This window comes from Salvelinus namaycush, chromosome 18, assembly GCF_016432855.1.
Source record: "Salvelinus namaycush isolate Seneca chromosome 18, SaNama_1.0, whole genome shotgun sequence".
NCBI lineage: Eukaryota > Metazoa > Chordata > Actinopteri > Salmoniformes > Salmonidae > Salvelinus > Salvelinus namaycush.
Window position 1 is genome coordinate 34,334,896 of NC_052324.1, and position 19,677 is coordinate 34,354,572.

Here is a 19,677-nt window from a genome sequence, read left to right on the forward strand (position 1 = left end):
ACTGCACTCTATACTCCTCTTCAAACTGGTCATTTCTGTAAACCCATCGCAAGAACCACTGGTTGATGCTTATTTATAAAAATATTTAGGCCTCACTCCCCCCCATCTGAGATACCTACTGCAGCCCTCATCCTCCACATACAACATGTTTTTGCTGTGTGTTGCTGCCATGCTGTGTTGTTGTCTTAGGTCTCTCTTTATGTAGTGTTGTGGTGTCTCTCTTGTCGTGATGTCTGTTTTGTCCTACATATTTATTTTTAATCCCAGCCCACTTTTGGAAGGCCGTCATTGTAACTAAGGATTTGTTCTTAACTGACTTGCCTTGTTAAATAAAGGTTAAATAAAAAAACATAAAAAAAGGGATATTCAACGTCTGTTTTTTACTCATCTACCAATAAGTGTACTTCTTTGCGAAGCATTGGAAAACCTCCCTGGTCTTTGTTGTTTAATCTGTGTTAGAAATTCACTGCTTGACTGAGGGACTTTACAGATAATTGTATGTGTGGGGTAGAGAGATGAGGTAGTCATTCAGAAATCATGTTAAACACTTATTGCACACAGAGTGAGTCCATGGAACTTATTATGTGACTAGTTAAGCATATTTTTACTCCTGAACTTATTTAGGCTTGCCATAACAAAGGGGTTGAATATTGACTCAAGACATTTCAGATTTTCATTGTAATTCTTTTTTTTTAATTCTAAAACTCTAATTCCACTTTGACATTATGGAGTATTGTGTGTAGGCCAGTGACAAATACATCTCAATGTAATCCATTTCAAATTCAGGCTGAAACACAACAAAATGTGGAAAAAGTCAAGGGGTATCAATACTTTATGATGGCACTGTATAACCCAAAGTATACAAGGATGTACCCTTATTCTCTTGGGACATTCATTTGGGACTTCTTCATCTGCAGACAGGGTTTCACAGCTCTCTGTATCTGATATGTTGAAACCCTACATCCCAACCGGAGCACTCCGTTCTGTCACCTACGGTCTCTTGGCCCCCCAACCCTACTGGAGGGCAGCTCCCGCTCAGCCCAGTCTAAGCTCTTCTCAGTCCTGGCACCCCAATGGTGGTACAAACTTCCCCCTAGCCCTTGATCATGACTCTCAGTTCCATTACGTTACACATAAGAGTCATTCGATAAAGATGTATTTTGTACGGGGGAGTTTGTTAAGAGCCCCGATGCTCGGTCTGAACATTAACACGCATTGCTTGTGGTACGGTTTTGGAAGCATAAGGACCTTATCTTTTAAATCAGCGAGAATTCTTTTTAAACACAAGGTTGATATGCACCTTTATAGGGTTAGGGTTCCCACATGGCCATATTTCCATGTTACTGCGCTTGTTTACAGAAAACAGCCTGAAGACTGAATGTACTATCTGTTTTAATTAGCTATCTGCGTCTCCAAACACCAGTGTGTAAAAGGAAGATGGATGCCACAAACGTGTTGTCACTGAAAAATACTGTTGACTGCAACTATGTTAAAACTGGTTAAGGATTAGCCCCTTTTTTCAATTTTCGTCTAAAATGACATACCCATTTCTCACTGCCTTCAGCTCAGGCCCTCAAGCAAGGATATGCATATTCTTGGTACTATTTGAAAGGAAACACTTTGAAGGTTATGGAAATGTGAAAGGAATGTAGTAGAATATAACACAATAGATCTGGTAAAAGATAATACAAAGACAAAACCAACTGCTCTTTTGTATTTTTTTTGTGCCATCATCTTTGAAATGCAAGAGAAAGGCCATAATGTGTTATTCCAGCCCAGGTGCAATTAGGTTTTGGCCACTAGATGGCACAAGTATATGTGTAAAGTTTTAGACTGATCCAATGAACCATTTCATTTCCGTTCAAAAGTTTGTATCAAGACTGCCTAAATGTGGCTAATTTGTTTATTAATAACTTTTCATGTTCAAAATTGTGCACTCTCCTCAAACAATAGCATGGTATTCTTTCACTATAATAGTTACTGTAAATTGGACAGTGCAGTTAGATTAACAAGAATGTAAGCTTTCTGCCAATATCAGATATGTTTATATCCTTGGAAATGTTCTTGTTACTTACAACCTCATGCTAATCACATTAGCCTACGTTAGCTCAACCGTCCTGTGGAAGGGACACCAATCCCGAAGAAGTTTTAAAACAGTGTACAGTTGTGTATTTTGTGTTTGTGAAATTATTTTGTTGTGATATGAAAGTAGAGGGATCTAGGTTTCTAGAACTGTACCCGCAATTGAGAATCGATTCACAATAAGATGGAGTATTTGGCTGTTTTGGCTTCCAGAGCCAATTCGCCTTTAAACAGAACATGAAAGGTCCTTGGACTATAAGGAGTAATATTAGGCTCCTTTAGTCCATTATTGGGCTAGCTTCCCTCTAAAGTCAGAACAGCAGAGTCCCTGCCCATCTTTCAAAAACTTCTGAAACCCTACCTCTTTGACGTGTAGTCTCACGGCGCACCTGACCCCCCCCCCCCCCCCCCCCCCCCCCCCCCCGCCACCCCTCCCCCCCAAAAAGGCACTTCTCTTTTCCCCACTTGCACTTACTTTGCTGATAAATACTTTTTTAAGGGAAAATGTTCTTGAATAAGATTGTGATGTGTTGTCCCACCTAGCTATCTTAAGATGAATGGACTAATTGTATGTCGCTCTGGATAAAATTTGAAAATGTAAAATGTAGGACAGAAAACATCACAAAGAGACAGGCTTGATTATACTCAAATGAGACAGGACTGAATATGGTGTTGCCATATCTCTCTGTTCTCATAGTTTTCCTTGCTGACTAGAACTGGAAAATATTTTCACATAGGTACCTGCCCTATCCAGAGTAATGTTAGCCTACCCTACTCTCTCCCTGCTCTGACAGCTGAAGCTGCTAATCTTTTCACCCTCTTCCATGGTTGTCAATTAGCTAGCTGCAAATGCATTTGGGGTTCGTGTTTTTAGTTTACAATGATATATACATCAAGATAGCTAGCTAATATGAAGCTAGCTAGCTGGTGATATTTAATTCACTAAAATGTGGGACACCTAGAATTTCTACGAAATCCTCCCCTGTGTGGAAGCTAGGTGAATTTCAACAGCAGTAGGCTGCATTCAAAACCAATCTCCCCCTCCCCCACATCCCATTTCCCTGTAATATGGCCAATACTCCCACTTGAGCCTTTTACTTTAATTTTTGTCCACCAGCTTCAAACAGCTGTAAAAACAATGTTCTATGTTTTTGAAAATATATTTCACAGCGACTTAGATGTCACAATAATTCCCTACACTATTCAATGCTTGTTTTCCCACATAAACTGAAATAGAGCGAACAGTGTAGAATTGTATCAACCAGGAAATGATGGAGTGATTTCTACATTGGCCACCTGACCCGATTTCCACTAGATAAATAAAATACAATTGTATTTGTCACATGCACCTGTCGTGGAAATTCTTACATCATGCTCTGATCCAAACAGAGCATGATATCAATTGCACATCACAAATAGCCTACTAATCAGCACTTTGGACAAAACTTTTTCAATACCTGGTTTGCCTACCCATTGTTGCCTTAGTTAGCATTTACTGGTAGATATCATAAGTTGAAAGTCTTTCCTACTCTACCGGCTACCGATGTCATTCTTATGTGAGCTGCTCCATGCTAAAACCAGTTGAGAGCTGCATACTCTTGCTGCCTGCAGATGATATTCAGCTGAAACTAGGCTGTGTGTGTGATATTTCACGTGCTTTGCGATTATGTAGGCTACTTTGTGTATGATTTCTCTATTGTACTACATAATTGATAAATCGTACACCACAACTACACTACTTTGACACGCATCAGTAGGGATTGAGAAGTGAGTATAAGCAATGCCTGCATATACCCTCCACTACACCACTGGCCCTTTGGGTTTTACAAAAAGTGCCCTCTCCTACGTGCGCCAGGATTACGGTTTCTGTCCTTTCAGACTCACAAACCTGTCACACACTGAAGGCCTATAGATTCGCCACTGCGCAAACATGTCTATAATAGATATAAAGGCTGTTAAGATAGTCATGTTTCAAGAAAGGAGTGTATATATTTGGTCTGGCTAAGCAGTTTTATGCGTGGACTGAATGGAAGCTAATAATTATACTGTAATGACCTGACAAGATCATAAAGGAACAATTGTCCAGACAGAGGGTTGAGTTTACGAATTGACGGTTTATTATCCCAACTTTACACAGGCTACTGTTTGGCCGTAGCCCACGCCAAATAAATAATATGGCTCCGGGGAACCACGCAGTGACACAGGGAGGGAGACAGGGGGAGTGGGCTGTCTGGAGCCTTGTCTGCGGCACCTGGGGTTGGGTGCCTGGATAATGTCATTGCCAGAGAGTGGAATTGTGGGGGTCCCTGGGGTTTGGGGAGCAGAGGCCCCTCTATATGGGGCTAACCTGTCCCGGTGCAGTGCCACATTTCTCCCCCTGGGAGGAAGCTGCACCCGGTAAACAACCTCCCCTACCCTCTCCAGGACGCTGCAGGGTCCCACCCAGTGACTGTCCAACTTTTTTCCTTAGGGGGCTGTAGACCCAGACCAGCTCCCCAGCCAGAAAGTGCCTTCCCCGGGTGTGCACGTCATAGTTCCTTTTCTGCCTCACACCTGCATTCACCAGCTGCTCTCTGGCGAAGGTGTGGGCTGTCTCCAGGCGGTCCTGGAGTCTCCGAGCATACTCCGGCCCCGGGGGAACATGAGGGCTATCCAGGGGCCGACCAAACGCCATCTCCGCAGGGGTGCGGATCTCTCTCCCCAGCATGAGGAGGGCAGGCGGGCAGGAGGTGGAGTCTTGGACGGCGGAGCGGCATGCCATGAGGACCATAGGCAGGTGCTTGTCCCAGTCACGCTGGTGTTTGGCAGAGACGATGGCCAGCTGCTGTCCAAGCGTTTTGTTGAAGCGCTCCACAAGGCCATCACTTTGAGGATGGAGAGGAGTAGTGCGGGTCTTGTGCATACCCAGCCTCTCACACATGGTGGCGAACACACGGGACTCAAAGTTTCTGCCTTGGTCGCTGTGGATGGACTCCTGTTAAAGGAATTTTGATTCCTGTTTATTAACCAATTCAATTAAAACACTCTGCCCATAAATAAGAATTTGTAAGATAATTATCTGCATAGAATGGACAGATACCAGTCTTAAAATCAATCAATCAATAGCGTTTATTCTCGAGAGTACTGATCATAATACATTTTACATCAGGTTATATAATAAAGATGATGTCATAGGTTTTAATGTCCAACCTCCTCTCGGATACAATGGCAATACAGTTCAAGTTCTCATTACTGTCTGCCACCTGTTCAACTATCTACAACCAACTCAAGGTCTTTCCCCTCCCTGGGTAGACATCATTCTAGCCTGTCTGAAGATAAACCCATTCTTTCTAACTAGGAACACATAACATTCAACATTTATGAGTTATAATTCTAAGTCAAATGTATACATATTTTAGTCATTAAACACAAAAATCCCGTAACAACTCCGCAGCTCCAAACCTGCTGAACATTCCCGCTGTCAGGGCGTCGACGATGGTCTCTGACTCCTGGTCAGGCAGAGCATAGGCCTCGGGCCATTTTGTGAAATAGTCCATGGCCGTGAGCACCCAGCGGTTTCCACTGTCTGTGGTGGGGAACGGCCCAACTACATCCACTCCCACCCTCTCCATGGGAGCCCCAACTGGGAACTGTTGGAGCTCAGCATGAGAGCGGCCTGGGGGGCCCTTTCTCGCTGTGCAGTTGTCACAGCGGCGGCAAAAGTCTTCCACATCCCTCTTGTGCTGCCCCCAGTAAAAGCCCTGACGGAGGCGGCGCAGTGTTTTTGTGACCCCAAAGTGTCCAGTCCCCACCCCCCATGAGTACTCTGGAGCACAGCCTCCCGCAATGCTTTTGGGACCACCACCTGCCACCTCTCCTCTCCCGTAGCTGACTCCTTCCATGCCCGCTGTAGCACGCCATCAGCCAGCCGCAGTCGCTCAAACTTTGACCACAACCCTTTGGTCGCGAGTGAGAGCGCTGTCACCTCTTCCCATGGTGGCCTCACCTTCGCCTCTACCCACTGTAGCACTGGCTGTAGGTCTGTGTCCCGTCCCTGCTGCTGCCCCCATTCAGCCACGTCGACAGTCTGCAGCTCACAGCAGACAGGCCCGCTCGCCCGACACACTGTGGCACAGACCCCCTCCTCTGCACACAGCTCTCTCTCCCGTTCCTCTCTCCGCTCACAGTGACGGCAGCCGTCAGCAGTACAGGGCCGACGGGACATGGCGTCGGCGTTGGAGTGGCGTGCCCCTGCCCTGTGCACCACTGTGAAGTCATACGGCTGAAGCTCCTCCAACCAGCGTGCCACCTGCCCCTCTGGCTCTCTGAAAGACATGAGCCACTGGAGAGCAGAGTGGACAGTCCTTACAGTAAAGGGCAGGCCACCCAGGTAGTACTTGAAGTGTTTGACGGAAGCCACAACAGCCAAGAGCTCCCGCCGGGTGACACAGTAGCGGCGCTCATGTTTGTCAAATGTTTTGCTGAAGTACGCCACCATTCTCTCCCCCTCTGGCCCCACCTGGGCCAGCACCCCACCCATGCCCACATTGCTCGCGTCTGTGTCCAGGATAAAGGGCAAGGTGAGGTCAGGGGGGGCGAGCACGGGGGCCTCGATCAGTGCACGTTTGAGGGTGTTGAAGGCCTCCTCACACTCCACTGTCCAAGTGAAAGCCTTGTCCTTCGGCAGCAGGCGGTTCAGGGGAGCAGCGACGCTTGAGAAGCCCAGTACAAACCTCCTGTAGTACGAGGCCAGGCCCAGGAAGCTCTTCAGCTGACGCTGGTCGGTGGGGGTGGGCCAGTCTCGGACAGCCCCACCTTGTCCTCCATGGTGCTGATCCCCTCCTTCCCCACTCGGTGGCCCAAGAAGGACACCTCTCTCCTCATGAAGTGGCACTTCTCGGGGTGGAGCTTCAGACCTGCGGCCACTGCCAGTGTCCTCTGTTAGTGGAGAACGCAGTTTTGGCTCTGGCCTCTGGGGAGAGGGGCACCTGCCAGTAGCCACTGTGGATGTCTAGTGAGGAGAACCAGGAGGACCTCCTAACCAGGTCCAGCGACTCATCAATACGTGGTATGGGGTATGAGTCCTTCCTGGTTACCTCATTCAGCCGCCTGTAGTCCGCACAGAACCTCAGCTTGCCTTCTTCGGAACCATGACGACTGGCGCCGCCCAGGGGCTGTCTGAGGGCTCGATGAAGTCTGCCCGCTGCATCTCCAACACAGCCTTGCCTGCCGCCTCCTGGCGTGCCAGCGGGATACGGCGGGGACGCATCTTGATGGGTCGAGCATCACCTGTGTCGATCTCATGCTGCACCAGATGAATCTGACCCACCTCTTCCTCACTCAGCGCAAAGCTGTCTCTGAATTCAAACAGCAACTGCCACAACCGTTCCTGCTGCTCGGGGTCAAGACCAACACAGTTCCTCCCCCATATCTCCCTCACTGCAGACAGTGTCTTCTCCTCTCCCATCTGGGGTAGCTGGGCTGGGGGGGTGCGGCCCGGGCTCACAGAGGGCTGTGTCGTGGAGGTAGCTGGGGGAATGTAACACACAGCCGTATGTGACAGGGGGGCTGGGGAAAAGTCACACACAGACGTGGGGGAGGGGGGCAGCCATGAGTCTCTGCTGCTTTAACTGTTGGAGTAAAGGGTTTGTTGGGTTGAGTGAATGTGACATTAGGGGGGGCCATGGTGAATGCCGGCCCTCCCTGGAAGCTCAGTGTGCCCCCATTTAGGTCTAACTGGCAGCCTGTGCTCCTAAGAAAGTCCAACCCCAGTATACAAGGATCCTGCACAGCCAACACCCACACAGGATGACGCACAGACCTGCCCCCTACTGTCAGAGTCATTATTCCCTTCCCTTTCATGGGTGCCAGCTCACCTGTGACTGTGCGGAGCTGCACAGTTGTGGGCTCACACTGAGTCCAACCTGGCACAATATCTGGCCTCACCAGGGTTACTGTGGACCCAGTGTCCACCAGGGCAGAGCAGGGCACCCCCTCCACAGTGACAGGGACATGACAAAAGTCCCCAACACAGGACCGGCCCACCACAACAACAGGCTCCATCCGCTTGCCCTCGTCTGCTTCTGGGGGAAGTGGAGCCTTGCTTCCCCGTCTGTGCCGGTGGGCTCCTCCTGAAGAAGAAGGTGGTTGGGATAGAAAGCCAGGGGTCCACACTACCCGGTCTATGGGGGAGGCTTGGGCAAGTTGCTGTGGTGGGTGCCAGGCAGTTGACCGGGGTAGGGGTAGCCAGATGGAAAGCATGGCCAGCCGTAGAAAAATGCTTATTAAAATTCTCAATTATAGTGGATTTATCGGTGGTGACAGTGTTTCCTAGCCTCAGTGCAGTGGGCAGCTGGGAGGAGGTATTCTCAATGGACTTTACAGTGTCTCAGAACTTTTTTGAGTTCGTGCTACAGGATGCAAATTTCTGTTTGAAAAAGCTAGCCTTAGCTTTCCTAACTGCCTGTGTATATTTGTTCCTATCTTCCCTGAAAAGTTGCATATCACAGGGGCAATTCGATGCTAATGCAGTACGCCATAGGATGTTTTTGTGCTGGTCAAGGGCAGTCAGGTCTGGAGAGAACCAAGGGCTATATCTGTTCCTGGTTCTACATTTTTTGAATTGAGCATGCTTATTTAAGATGGTGAGGAAGGCATTTTTAAAGAATAATAAGAATGTTTGCTGCCAAGATACTTTGTGTATTAAAAAGGTGGATTTTGTGGCGTTCTTTGCCACAGTTATAAACTGTACGACACACGTCTCAAAGAAGTCTAAGAAACTGGACGTTATTGTGGCTGCGGCAGAAAGGTTTTTGGGACCTAAGGATTTTACATCTGAAGACTTGGAAGGGGTACTGAACCCCGTCCTACCGGGTTCCCCTTGAGCCTGTGTAGGGACCAGATGTTTTATTTTTTAACAGAAAAGTTGTTTGATTTAAAAATGTATTTATTTTTGGTAGTTTGTTCAGTTTTTTGGGAATCCTGATTCCATCTCGCACAGTAGGTGGCAGGATGCACATTAATTTGTGCGATCGTCAATATATCATAGAAGAAGAAGATGAGGCGGTAGAGCAATCACTCCATTGATGTTCTTCTCATGGTACCACCTTACCACGCTTAAATCTCAGATTTACGCATGTGCGAAAAAAGTGCGCATTTTTCTAACAGGAAGAAGATGGATCAGCATTGCAGGTGACCGATTGTTTGACCACAAGTGAGAATTGTTTGATATCGTTGAAACTTGTTTTGTTATTGCAGAAATGTGGTAAGAGGTTAATGGGAAATGACGGCGAGTAGTGTGGACGAAATGGAGGAAATGGAGAACAAGTTTGAGAAGCAACAGCTGTGCTGGAATGCGAACAATATGGGTGTCAGTTCTGATGGTATGGAGCGGGAGGATGAGGGTCAAGGGCCGGAATGGTCGGTTGTGGAAAGACATAGGAAGAAGAGAGATCATGATACAGAAAGCAGTGGAGCGTCTAGTAAAGAAAGCATAAAGAGAAAAAGGTAGGAAGCAAGAGTAGTGATGTGTTGGAGTGGAAAGTGGTGATAGTGTTGGATGAGACCACAGGGCCTCACTTACACCCTGTCCAACTAACTCATGCCTGAGAGAAAGAGGTAGGTGAAGTGAAATTAGCAGTCCTCCATAGGAATGATTGAAATTCTACAGTATTTCAATTACATTTTTCAAGGACAAAGTTACATATATTTAAATATGTTTTTGTTGTAACATTAGTCATCTCCAAAAAATTATACTGGAAGGAAAACATTTTTTTTTTTCATTTTGTATTTTTATGTTTAGCTCACATAATATAATTTAAAAGTATGCATTTAAGGTGTCTGTAATCGAATAAATGTGGCAAAAACAAATGTAGACATTAATAAATGCATTTCTATAGATTCCAAAATATTTTTTATAATGCTGGGGAGTGCCAAGATGGAGACATGCTGGCTTCAACACAGCGCCCCCTATCAGTCATGTAGTGTTTATCTAAATCATTGGTCTGTCTGGATGCAGTCTTAAGACATGGTTCTCACAATGAATCAGCCATCACCCACCCACCAATGGGTTCTGATCATAGAGATAGATATAGGACTCCTCTTTATAGCTGTTTCATTATAGCGTCTGTCACAGCATGGGCAGCGCCATTGAGGCTGCAACCCGTAGGAATCCCCACCCAGTTGACTACTTTAAAATGGCAGAAGTATAGTGGAAGCCCTCAATGGCACTGCCAATGCTAAAATGGCATTTTGGCCACCAGAGGCCTTTATCATTCTCAATGGTTATGATCCACCATAAGAGGCGATTTATGCTTGATCAGAAAGTGTGGTCGGAAACTCCGTATGGAGGGTGTGACATAATTGCAGAGCATCCGGAGGCACACTGAGGCCAAATTGAGTTCCGTACCGCATTGCTGTGGGCCTCCCAAATTTTGAAACAATGTGAAGGGCACTGAGGTGGCAGGTAGCCTAGTGGTTAAAGCGTTGGACCAGTAACCGAAAGTTTGCTAGATTGAATCCCTGAGCTGACAAGGTAAAAATCTATAATTCTGCCCCTGAGCAAGGCAGTTAACCCACTGTTCCTAGGCCGTCATTGTAAATAAGAATTTGTTCTTAACTGACTTACCTAGTTAAATAAAAATATCTCTGCATTGACATGATTGGTTGATGGTAGGTAGTGGTGGGAGGTCCTGTATAAACACAAACTCACTTCTTTCACAACATCTCTGTGATGCGCAAGAAGTATGAATGGCTTGACTTCTGCAGAGGCTGTATCACTGTAAATGCTGCATGGCCATTGCAGATGATGGATTGACCTTTTAAGCTCTATGATATCATGGCGGTCTGCAAACAATTGTTAACGTGCATGCCACCACCTACTGTGCTGGAATGATCTGCCCAATTTCTACCACACCATAGAATGAGGGTCCAGGGCCGGAGTGGTCGGTTGTGGAAAGACATAGGAAGAAGAGAGATCATGATATTACATACAGAAAGCAGTGGAGTGTCTAGTAAAGAAAGCATAAAGAGGGCCAAGGTAGGAAGCAAGAGTATTGATGTGTTGGAGTGGAAAGTGGTGATAGTGTTTGATGAGACCTCAGAGCCTCACACCCTGTCCGACTAACTAATGCCTGAGAGAAAGAGGTAGGTGAAGTGAAATTAGCCGGGTTCATTGGAAATGGTAGATTGTTAATATTGTGTGGTAGCCAGGCTCAGCAAGAGAAGATTTTGAAAATGGAAAAGCTTAATTGGAAGAAGATTAAAAGCCATTTCCTTGGTGCTTATGCTAGGTTGAGGGTAGTCATCACTGATGTCCCAATATCTATGTCCACAGATTATATTAAAGAAAATGTGAAGGGAGGCAGAGTGATTGAGGCCAAAAGGTTGATCAGTAGGAAAGAGGGTCAAATAAGTGAAAGCTTATCAGTGATGCTGAGGTTTGAGAGTCTTGCTGGGAAAAGTAGAGAAAGGATTCCTGAGTTTCAACGTTAGAGAATTTGTATAATTTGCAGTGCAGTGTTTTAAATGCCAAAGAATGGGACATGCAGCTGCTCAATGTAAAGGAAAGAAAATATGTGCCAAGTATGGAGGGGCACATGATTACTGTGAATGTGGAAGCAATGTGAAGGTTAAGTGCACTAATTGTGAGGAGAACACAGTGCAGAATTTGGTGGATGCCAGGTACAGAGAGAGGCTCAGAGATATAGGATCAGTCATGATGTGTCGTATGCAGAGGCCAGAAAACATGTTGGTAGAACTACAGTGGGGACTGATGGAGCTTAAATGGATGTACCTGTAGTAAGTGGACCTACTGTCAGGACTGGTGCTTCTGATGGTCCTGGCATGGTTTTGAGGCCTGTTCAGAAATCTTGAGCTCATTAATGTGCGGTGTCAAATGACACTTTGAATGAATAAAGTTGACTTCATAGGTTTTATTGGTAAGGTTATCAATATAACTTTGGTTGTGGAAAGCAGAAATGCCAGGTTGAAGGTTATTGTGGAGACTCCAAAAGAGATATTGGGGGTAACAGATGTTACTGTTGAAATGGTTGTTGACATACTGAACAATCCTACGGGTGGAGTGTTTCAACATGATATAGATCTAGTTCTATGGGGTTGGGGAGGGTGTGGTAGAAGTTAGGGATTTATTTGGTTTTGAATTTTATTTTCATGGTAGTACAGAATTGGGCAGATCATTCCAGCACGCACTTTAACGATTGTTTGCGGACCGCCATGATATCATAGAAGAAGAAGATGAGGCGGTGTTGCATTCCGGAACTATTATCCTGTGGGACATTGCTTATATCGTGACGTGGTTGGAGTGGCTAGAAATAAACTACATTTGTGAACGTTCTGTAGTTATGGACTAATTCAGTTGATATTTTATTCTCAACATATGTCAAACAGTGCAGTCTTATCTGGTAAGTAAGTACGACAAATTAACTTTAGCTAACTCCGTCGTCGAAAGAACATCAGTTGTTGTAACGTTAGCCAGCTCTCTATGAAGTGGGATCGCATTTCGATTCATTCATCCACTGTCAAATTGCTCCCCATCTCGCCAGGAAACTAAAATAAATAATTTAGCTATCTAGCTAGCAATCGGTGTGAGCTAACTAACTAACCAGCTATATTGATGAAGATACAGTATATGACGAAGCGGTGCATGTCGACTTATTTCAAAGATATGATTAACTAACCCTTGTTCCGTCTGTGATTCTATCGTGGTAATGTTAACTAGTTTAGCAGTCGTTTAGATTGTAGAATATGTGGCACTGTGTGTAGTAGGCTATCTTACAGAGCATGTCCTTTGTGGCTATATGCTTGGTTTGCTTTGGCTCATGTGATTTGAATTGTTTCCTTTTCTTGGCAGGCAGGCATTGAGACCTCTTGGCATTGTGGTTGTTGTTGTTTTGAGGCTTCTGCGCGGGGACACGCCTATCATCCCTAGCCCTGTGACTCTCTGTCCCTGCGTCATCATGAAGCTGTACAGCCTCAGCGTCCTCCACAAAGGAGCGACTAAATCCAACCTCCTTAAATCTGCCTATGACCTATCCTCCTTTAGCTTCTTCCAACGCTCCAGGTGGGTCTTCCTCTTGGCACCTGGGTGCATTTTAATAGTCTAAAGGGGATTCCTTCCCTCAATCTCCACTGATCTGAAGACAAGATATATGAAAACAATGTGCGATGGACTCTGACTGGGAATATTCTGTCACCTGTCCAGTTCTTGTACATCAGTGCAGATGAAGGAGAAGATGACTTCCCTGTCATTAATAGTATCCTATCTTAAACCTGTCATGGTTTAACAGAATTCATTAGAATTGACAAGAACACCAACACTGTTTTCACCATTGTCTGTGTGTTTGGTTTTGGCAGTGTGCAAGAGTTCATGACCTTCACCAGCGCCTTGATTGTGGAGCGTTCTGCACACGGCAGCCGAGCCTCAGTCAAAGAACAAGGTGAACTCCTTACACACTGGGCCATAACATTTGGCGGTGTTCTGATTATTATTATTTTGAACCTTTATTTAACTAGGCAAGTCAGTTAAGAACAAATTCTTATTTACAATGACGGACTACCAAAAGGCAAAAGGCCTCCTTCCGGGGACGGGGGCTGGGATTGAAAATAAAATAAAAAATATTGGACAAAACACACATCACTACAAGAGAGACAACACAACACTGCATAAAGAGAGACCTAAGACAACAACATAGCAAGGCAGCAACACATGACAACACAGCATGGTAGCAACATAACATGACAACAACATGGCAGCAGCACAACATGGTAGCAGCACAAAACAGGGTGCAAACATTGTTGGGTACAGACAACAGCGCAAAGGGCAAGAAGGTAGAGACAACAATACATCACACAAAGCAGCCACAACTGTCAGTAAGAGTGTCCATGACTGAGTCTTTGAATGAAGAGATGGAGATAAAACTGACCAGTTAGAAGTTTCTTCTACTTGTTGCTGAAGCGATTGTCCTGTTCTGCACTTGTGCTGTGGGAGAACCCCGCGTCCATGTTATAAGTTAAAGATGTAAAAGCGGGTGACGGTGGAGTCTGGAGAAAGACGTGCTGTCTTCGACCTGCTAACAGGAGGTTATTCCTATAATTCCTACCCTCTCCCTCCAGAGTACCTGTGCCACGTGTATGTGAGGAATGACAGTCTGAGTGCAGTGGTGATAGCAGACAGCGAGTACCCTCAAAGGGTCGCCTTCACACTACTAGACAAGGTGGGTAGAGATGATGTGCAGAGAGATACATTATTCCCTTAGCAACAAGTGGAGAATATTACTCTGGTCTGGGTCTTGTTCGTCTCAAGTTTTCTTCCAGAGTTATTGCTCCTCACCAGGCCCTTTCGGTATCTGTTTCAGCATTTAATGCAGGGGTCCTCCAAATTAAGAAGAAATGGTGTATGATTATAGATGTATTCTCATAATTTGCAACCCACCTCTCACATGACCAGGACCCACTTTGGGTCTCGACCCATAGTTTATGAAATCCTGATTTAACGGTTTGATGTTTGATCATGCAGGTGCTAGAGGAGTTCTCCAGACAAGTGGACAGCATAGACTGGCCATCTGGAAACCCCGAAACCATCAACTACAAAGCTCTGGACATCCACCTGGCCAAGTACCAGGTACACATGACATCCTCTCTAAAATGACACACAACAAACATTACACATACAATTAAATAACTTTGAAGAACACTTGAATATCCATAATTGTGATAGTTTGACAGAGTCTGTTTTCTCCTCAGAACCCCAGAGAGGCAGATGCTATGACCAAAGTGCAGGCTGAACTGGACGAGACAAAGATTATTCTGGTAAGTCTCTTCAGTCGACACTCCCTGACATAACCACATCTCTGAGAATCTCTCACATAATGGGCAAACTTGAGATAAGCTCATATAATTGCCTCTAGCGTAAATCAACTGTTTGTCAGTTGGAGATTTGTGTGAAAAACTGGCTCTACTCTGGATTCTCAACCTTACTTTCTTTTGCTATGGACTCTAACATGATTTTCCCCATATAGGAAGCTGAAACTTGCACTACTGCATGTCTAACAGTGCTAGTGCTTGTGGTTGGTGTGATGCTGTATATGAAGTGTGGTGTGATTGTCTCTGCAGCACAACACCATGGAGTCTCTGTTGGAAAGAGGGGAGAAGCTGGATGATCTGGTGCAGAAGTCTGAACACCTGGGGAACCAGTCTAAAGCCTTTTATAAGACTGTAAGTACTGTAGTGACTGTGGACTGAGCTCTCCGGTTCAAACTGTCATTGCATGTTAGATGAAACTTGGGCTACTTTTAGTGCAACTTTCATTTGCAAGGCTTTTATTAAAACGGAGTGGCTGCTGATCCGACTTTTCTTCTTGACAGTTTAGAAGCTTCTGCTTGTGAAGGATTCTCTACTTTACTTTCTACTGCTCTATTCGTTCGGTAGCTCAGAGAACAGGCTACTACGAATGGTGAATGGTGCTCTGTTAGTTATATTAAAGCTGAATCAATGTCTGCAAGATCACATAATGATAGTATCCTACATAACAGAACCAAATATAATTGCATAGTATAATGTTACTGTAACAACACCTAATTTCTTTAGATTTTAGGATGATTGTGCGAATCGTTGCATTTTTCTCTCGTGGCCAAAAACTCAGCAGCGCGTGTCACTAGGCAAAGTATGTGCGTTGATTGAAACTAAACACAGGTATGCTACAGTTGAACACCATTTGCTATAATATTTGCTCACGGTACATAGTTCAAAACAACAATGTAGGCTACTTTGAAACAACACTGTGGAACTCAAGATCTAAATGCAGTTCCTGATGAAACTGATTGAGATCAAATAGTTGGTGTGCAGATGCTGCATGGATGTTTCACCTGTAAAACTTGAAGAATTATAGTTCCAGATCGACAGTTAGAAATGTGAAGGGAGGGTGACCACAAATGTGTGTGTAAAGAACGTGGTTCGGATCTTGAGCTCTGATGAAAAGGGATCCGGGACGGTGCGGTTACTTACAGATCCGCAGCCTCTGCCTTTTTAAAACTCTTTATTACAACTCATTTTCATCACCGAGGTAGCCTCCTCAGTGTGCAATTGATATAGTAATTGCTAATCAATCACTCTGTTTTCTATCCCACAGGCACGGAAGCAGAACTCATGCTGCGAGGTCATGTAATGACTGTGAACCGTCCTCTTAGACACATCTCTTGGCCTTTCTGCTCATCCTACAACTCCCATCATGCCCCAGCCTCCAGGAGATAGAATGGCCTCTGTTCAGTCACTGGGAGGGCACAGAGGCAGTTGGGGGGGGGGGATTGGCAGGGGAAAATGATTAATTATTATATTTATTTGCTTCATTGTAACCTCTCAAAAGGCATTTTGAGGTGGTTCATAGCCAGCCAGGACGTGTTCAATAATCAATAACGTGTTGTTTGTGTCTTTGGTGGTTTGTTCTTTGAAAAAAGTCTTTAAGCGTTTCCTGAATTTCAGACTGTATCAGAATCTTACGTTTTGAAGGAGGAGAGATTAAGTTCTCATGCTTGGCTTTAAAGCAACCCTGACAATCTCGCTCTGTTCTATGTAGTAACTCACAGCTAACGTTAAGCAAGAGACTTCTGGAACCCAGGATCTGCTGGTGTTCTCGTAAAGGTCTTGTAGTGTCGTCGTATTTTCTTTTCCCACTAGATGGTGCTGTTTCCTCACATTCGTAGTTCAGGTATATTCAGTTACATATTTAAAGGGCCTCTGTATCCTGGAGGAATTATATTCTATGTAATGTGATTTGGGTGAGCAGTGGCTGTTTGTAACTGGGTCTGAGACATCAGAACTCCGTGATCAAATTGCTCATTTCCACAGAATGGTTTAGGGTACTGATTTAATCGTATTAAATCATGTTGTTTTTTTGTGGAGGCATGTGAAAACTTTGAAACATTTCCAGGTTTTTGATTGGTATTGCTCGTGCGGATGGGCTTGTTAAACTAAATTGGGTAGCCTGTACTTAGAACGCAGTGTGTAGTGATGTCTATGGACTCGTCTTGAGATACTAAGCCTTATTGAATTATGGGTTACATTGAAGTCTTGCTGTGTATGAGTATGTGGTATGAAAGGCAGGTCTTGCAGTGTCCTACTGGAGTTGCGCTGTAATCCCTCCAAAGCTTTTTTAAATTTTGTGTTTCACAACGTTAGCTAAACAAACCAGTGTTTCTTGTCTGGACCAATGATGTATACAAAAACTGGATTGTTGACGCTATGTATTGGCTATTGAGAGGCTTTGAAGCCACTGGTTGGCCATATTGGTACTCCCCAGTAGGAGCAGTCCTCCATAGGAATGATTGAAATTCTACAGTATTTCAATTACATTTTTCAAGGACAAAGTTACATATATTTAAATATTGTTTTGTTGTAACATTAGTAATCTCTAAAAAAATTATACTTTTCATTTGGTATTTTTATGTTTAGCTCACATAATTTAAAAGTATGCATTTAAGGTGTCTGTAGTAGAATAAATGTGGCAAAAACAAATGTAGACATTAATAAATGCATTTCTATAGATTCCAAAATATTTTTTATAATGCTGGGGAGCGCCAAGATGGAGACATGCTGGCTTCAACACAGCGCCCCCTATCAGTCATGTAGTGTTTATCTAAATCATTGGTCTGTCTGGATGCAGTCTTAAGACATGGTTCTCACAATGAATCAGCCATCACCCACCCACCAATGGGTTCTGATCATAGAGATAGATATAGGACTCCTCTTTATAGCTGTTTCATTATAGCGTCTGTCACAGCATGGGCAGCGCCATTGAGGCTGCAACCCGTAGGAATCCCCACCCAGTTGACTACTTTAAAATGGCAGAAGTATAGTGGAAGCCCTCAATGGCACTGCCAATGCTAAAATGGCATTTTGGCCACCAGAGGCCTTTATCATTCTCAATGGTTATGATCCACCATAAGAGGCGATTTATGCTTGATCAGAAAGTGTGGTCGGAAACTCCGTATGGAGGGTGTGACATAATTGCAGAGCATCCGGAGGCACACTGAGGCCAAATTGAATTCCGTACCGCATTGCTGTGGGCCTCCCAAATTTTTGAACAATGCGAAGGGCACTGAGGTGGCAGGTAGCCTAGTGGTTAGAGCGTTGGAACAGTAACCGAAAGGTTGCTAGATCGAATCCCCGAGCGGACAAGGTAAGAATCTTACGTTCTGCCCCCTAACAAGGCAGTTCCTAGGCCGTCATTGAAAATAAGAATTTGTTCTTAACTGACTTGCCTAGTTAAATAAAGGTTAAATAAAAATATCTCTGCATTGACATGATTGGTTGATGCTAGGTAGTGGCGGGAAGTCCTGTAAAAAACACAAACTCACTTCCGCAAGTATGAATTGCCTGATTTCTGCAGAGGCCGTAAATGCTGCATGGCCATTGCAGATGACGGATTGACCATGCAGCGCCGTTTAAGCTCTGACCCGTCATGGACGTGCCTGCTCAGCTGTTACATTGTTGCAACTTGATTGACGAGGGACTATTTGTAAAGAACAGTATAGAACAGACAAGATTCCCCTTTCAGCATAACACTGAATCAGGTGTGTTTGACAAACATTTCTATCAAAGCATTCTGTTTCATTTAACTGGCTCAGCTTTGTGTGAAAAACACACTCCAACATCCCAGATAGCACTCCTTATAATCAGTACCGTAACACACTCATTTGGCTTTGGATGGTTTTTCATTGTGTTCCCAGACTCCAGAGGACGAGTTGTTGAACAATGTGAGATGGAGAGAGGCCTTTGATATTTCAGATGTCGTTTATCTTGCTGCTTTATTTTGTGTCTTATGACCTGAGTGTGTGTGCGTGTGTTTGTGAACGTCTGTGTGCAAATACATAATTAGTCTGTGACCTGAACTGCTCTTATTGCTTTATGGCACAACTTCTGTGCAATAGTAGGCTGACTACACTCCCCATAATGTTGGATCTTAACCTGCTTCTCAGTTGAGTGGGGCAAACAGATAGTTAACTTGACACCAGTGTTTCCAATGAAGGACACTTTGATGACTCTTGTACACTTATGATCAACTCCCCAAATGAAGTAAGCCAAGGGTGAACAAAAAACATTTGCTCTGAGGAATTTTGTTCTGTAAAAGTCTAAGTTGTGCTGAAAACTTAAATACTGTTACAAATGCTGTTAAAGTTAAGCTGTAGCTATTTAGTGATTTGTTTCTCCACTTTAAATATCATGTCTTAATTGGGAGAGAGATGTTCTGTAATTTATTTAGTTAAATAGCACATCATGGAATTGGAAGCAAACATTGAAGATGTTGTATTAACAAATATTTTGGAGATTTATTTTGCTAAAACACTGTTTACAGAAGTTGTAATATTGCCTAGATAAAATACAAAAGGCCTTGAACAGATGTGTCCTGTAAATTCATTGTTTTAAAATGTAGTGTTATAACCAACCTGTGGGAATCATTTTGTAATAAACCAATGAAGCAAACCAACTAGGCAAGTTATAACAACTAATAGTAATGGTAATCATGATAGTATATTTAAAACCAAATACTTTTAGACTTTACTCAAGTAGTATTTTATTGGGTGACTTTCACTTTCACTTTTA

The 19,677-nt window shown here is 44.3% G+C and overlaps 1 protein-coding gene across 1 annotated transcript; it reads left to right on the forward strand.

Annotated features, from left to right (window-relative positions):
- Positions 1–12,326: 12,326 nt before the first annotated feature.
- On the forward strand, positions 12,327–19,470 carry LOC120063383 (synaptobrevin homolog YKT6). Its single transcript, XM_039013736.1, has 8 exons — positions 12,327–12,482; positions 12,932–13,141; positions 13,435–13,517; positions 14,194–14,294; positions 14,597–14,701; positions 14,824–14,889; positions 15,193–15,294; positions 16,208–19,470. The coding sequence occupies exons 2-8, from the start codon at positions 13,038–13,040 to the stop codon at positions 16,241–16,243; spliced, it is 597 nt and encodes a 198-aa protein (XP_038869664.1). The 5' UTR covers positions 12,327–12,482; positions 12,932–13,037; the 3' UTR covers positions 16,244–19,470.
- Positions 19,471–19,677: the final 207 nt, after the last annotated feature.

Bases quoted from the DNA above. Each gene is read 5' to 3' on its own strand.
- LOC120063383 (XM_039013736.1), top strand. From the start codon at position 13,038: ATGAAGCTGTACAGCCTCAGCGTCCTCCACAAAGGAGCGACTAAATCC. The intron at 14,295-14,596 runs GTGGGTAGAGAT...TTGATCATGCAG, and splicing joins CCTTCACACTACTAGACAAG to GTGCTAGAGGAGTTCTCCAG. The intron at 15,295-16,207 runs GTAAGTACTGTA...TCTATCCCACAG, and splicing joins CTAAAGCCTTTTATAAGACT to GCACGGAAGCAGAACTCATG.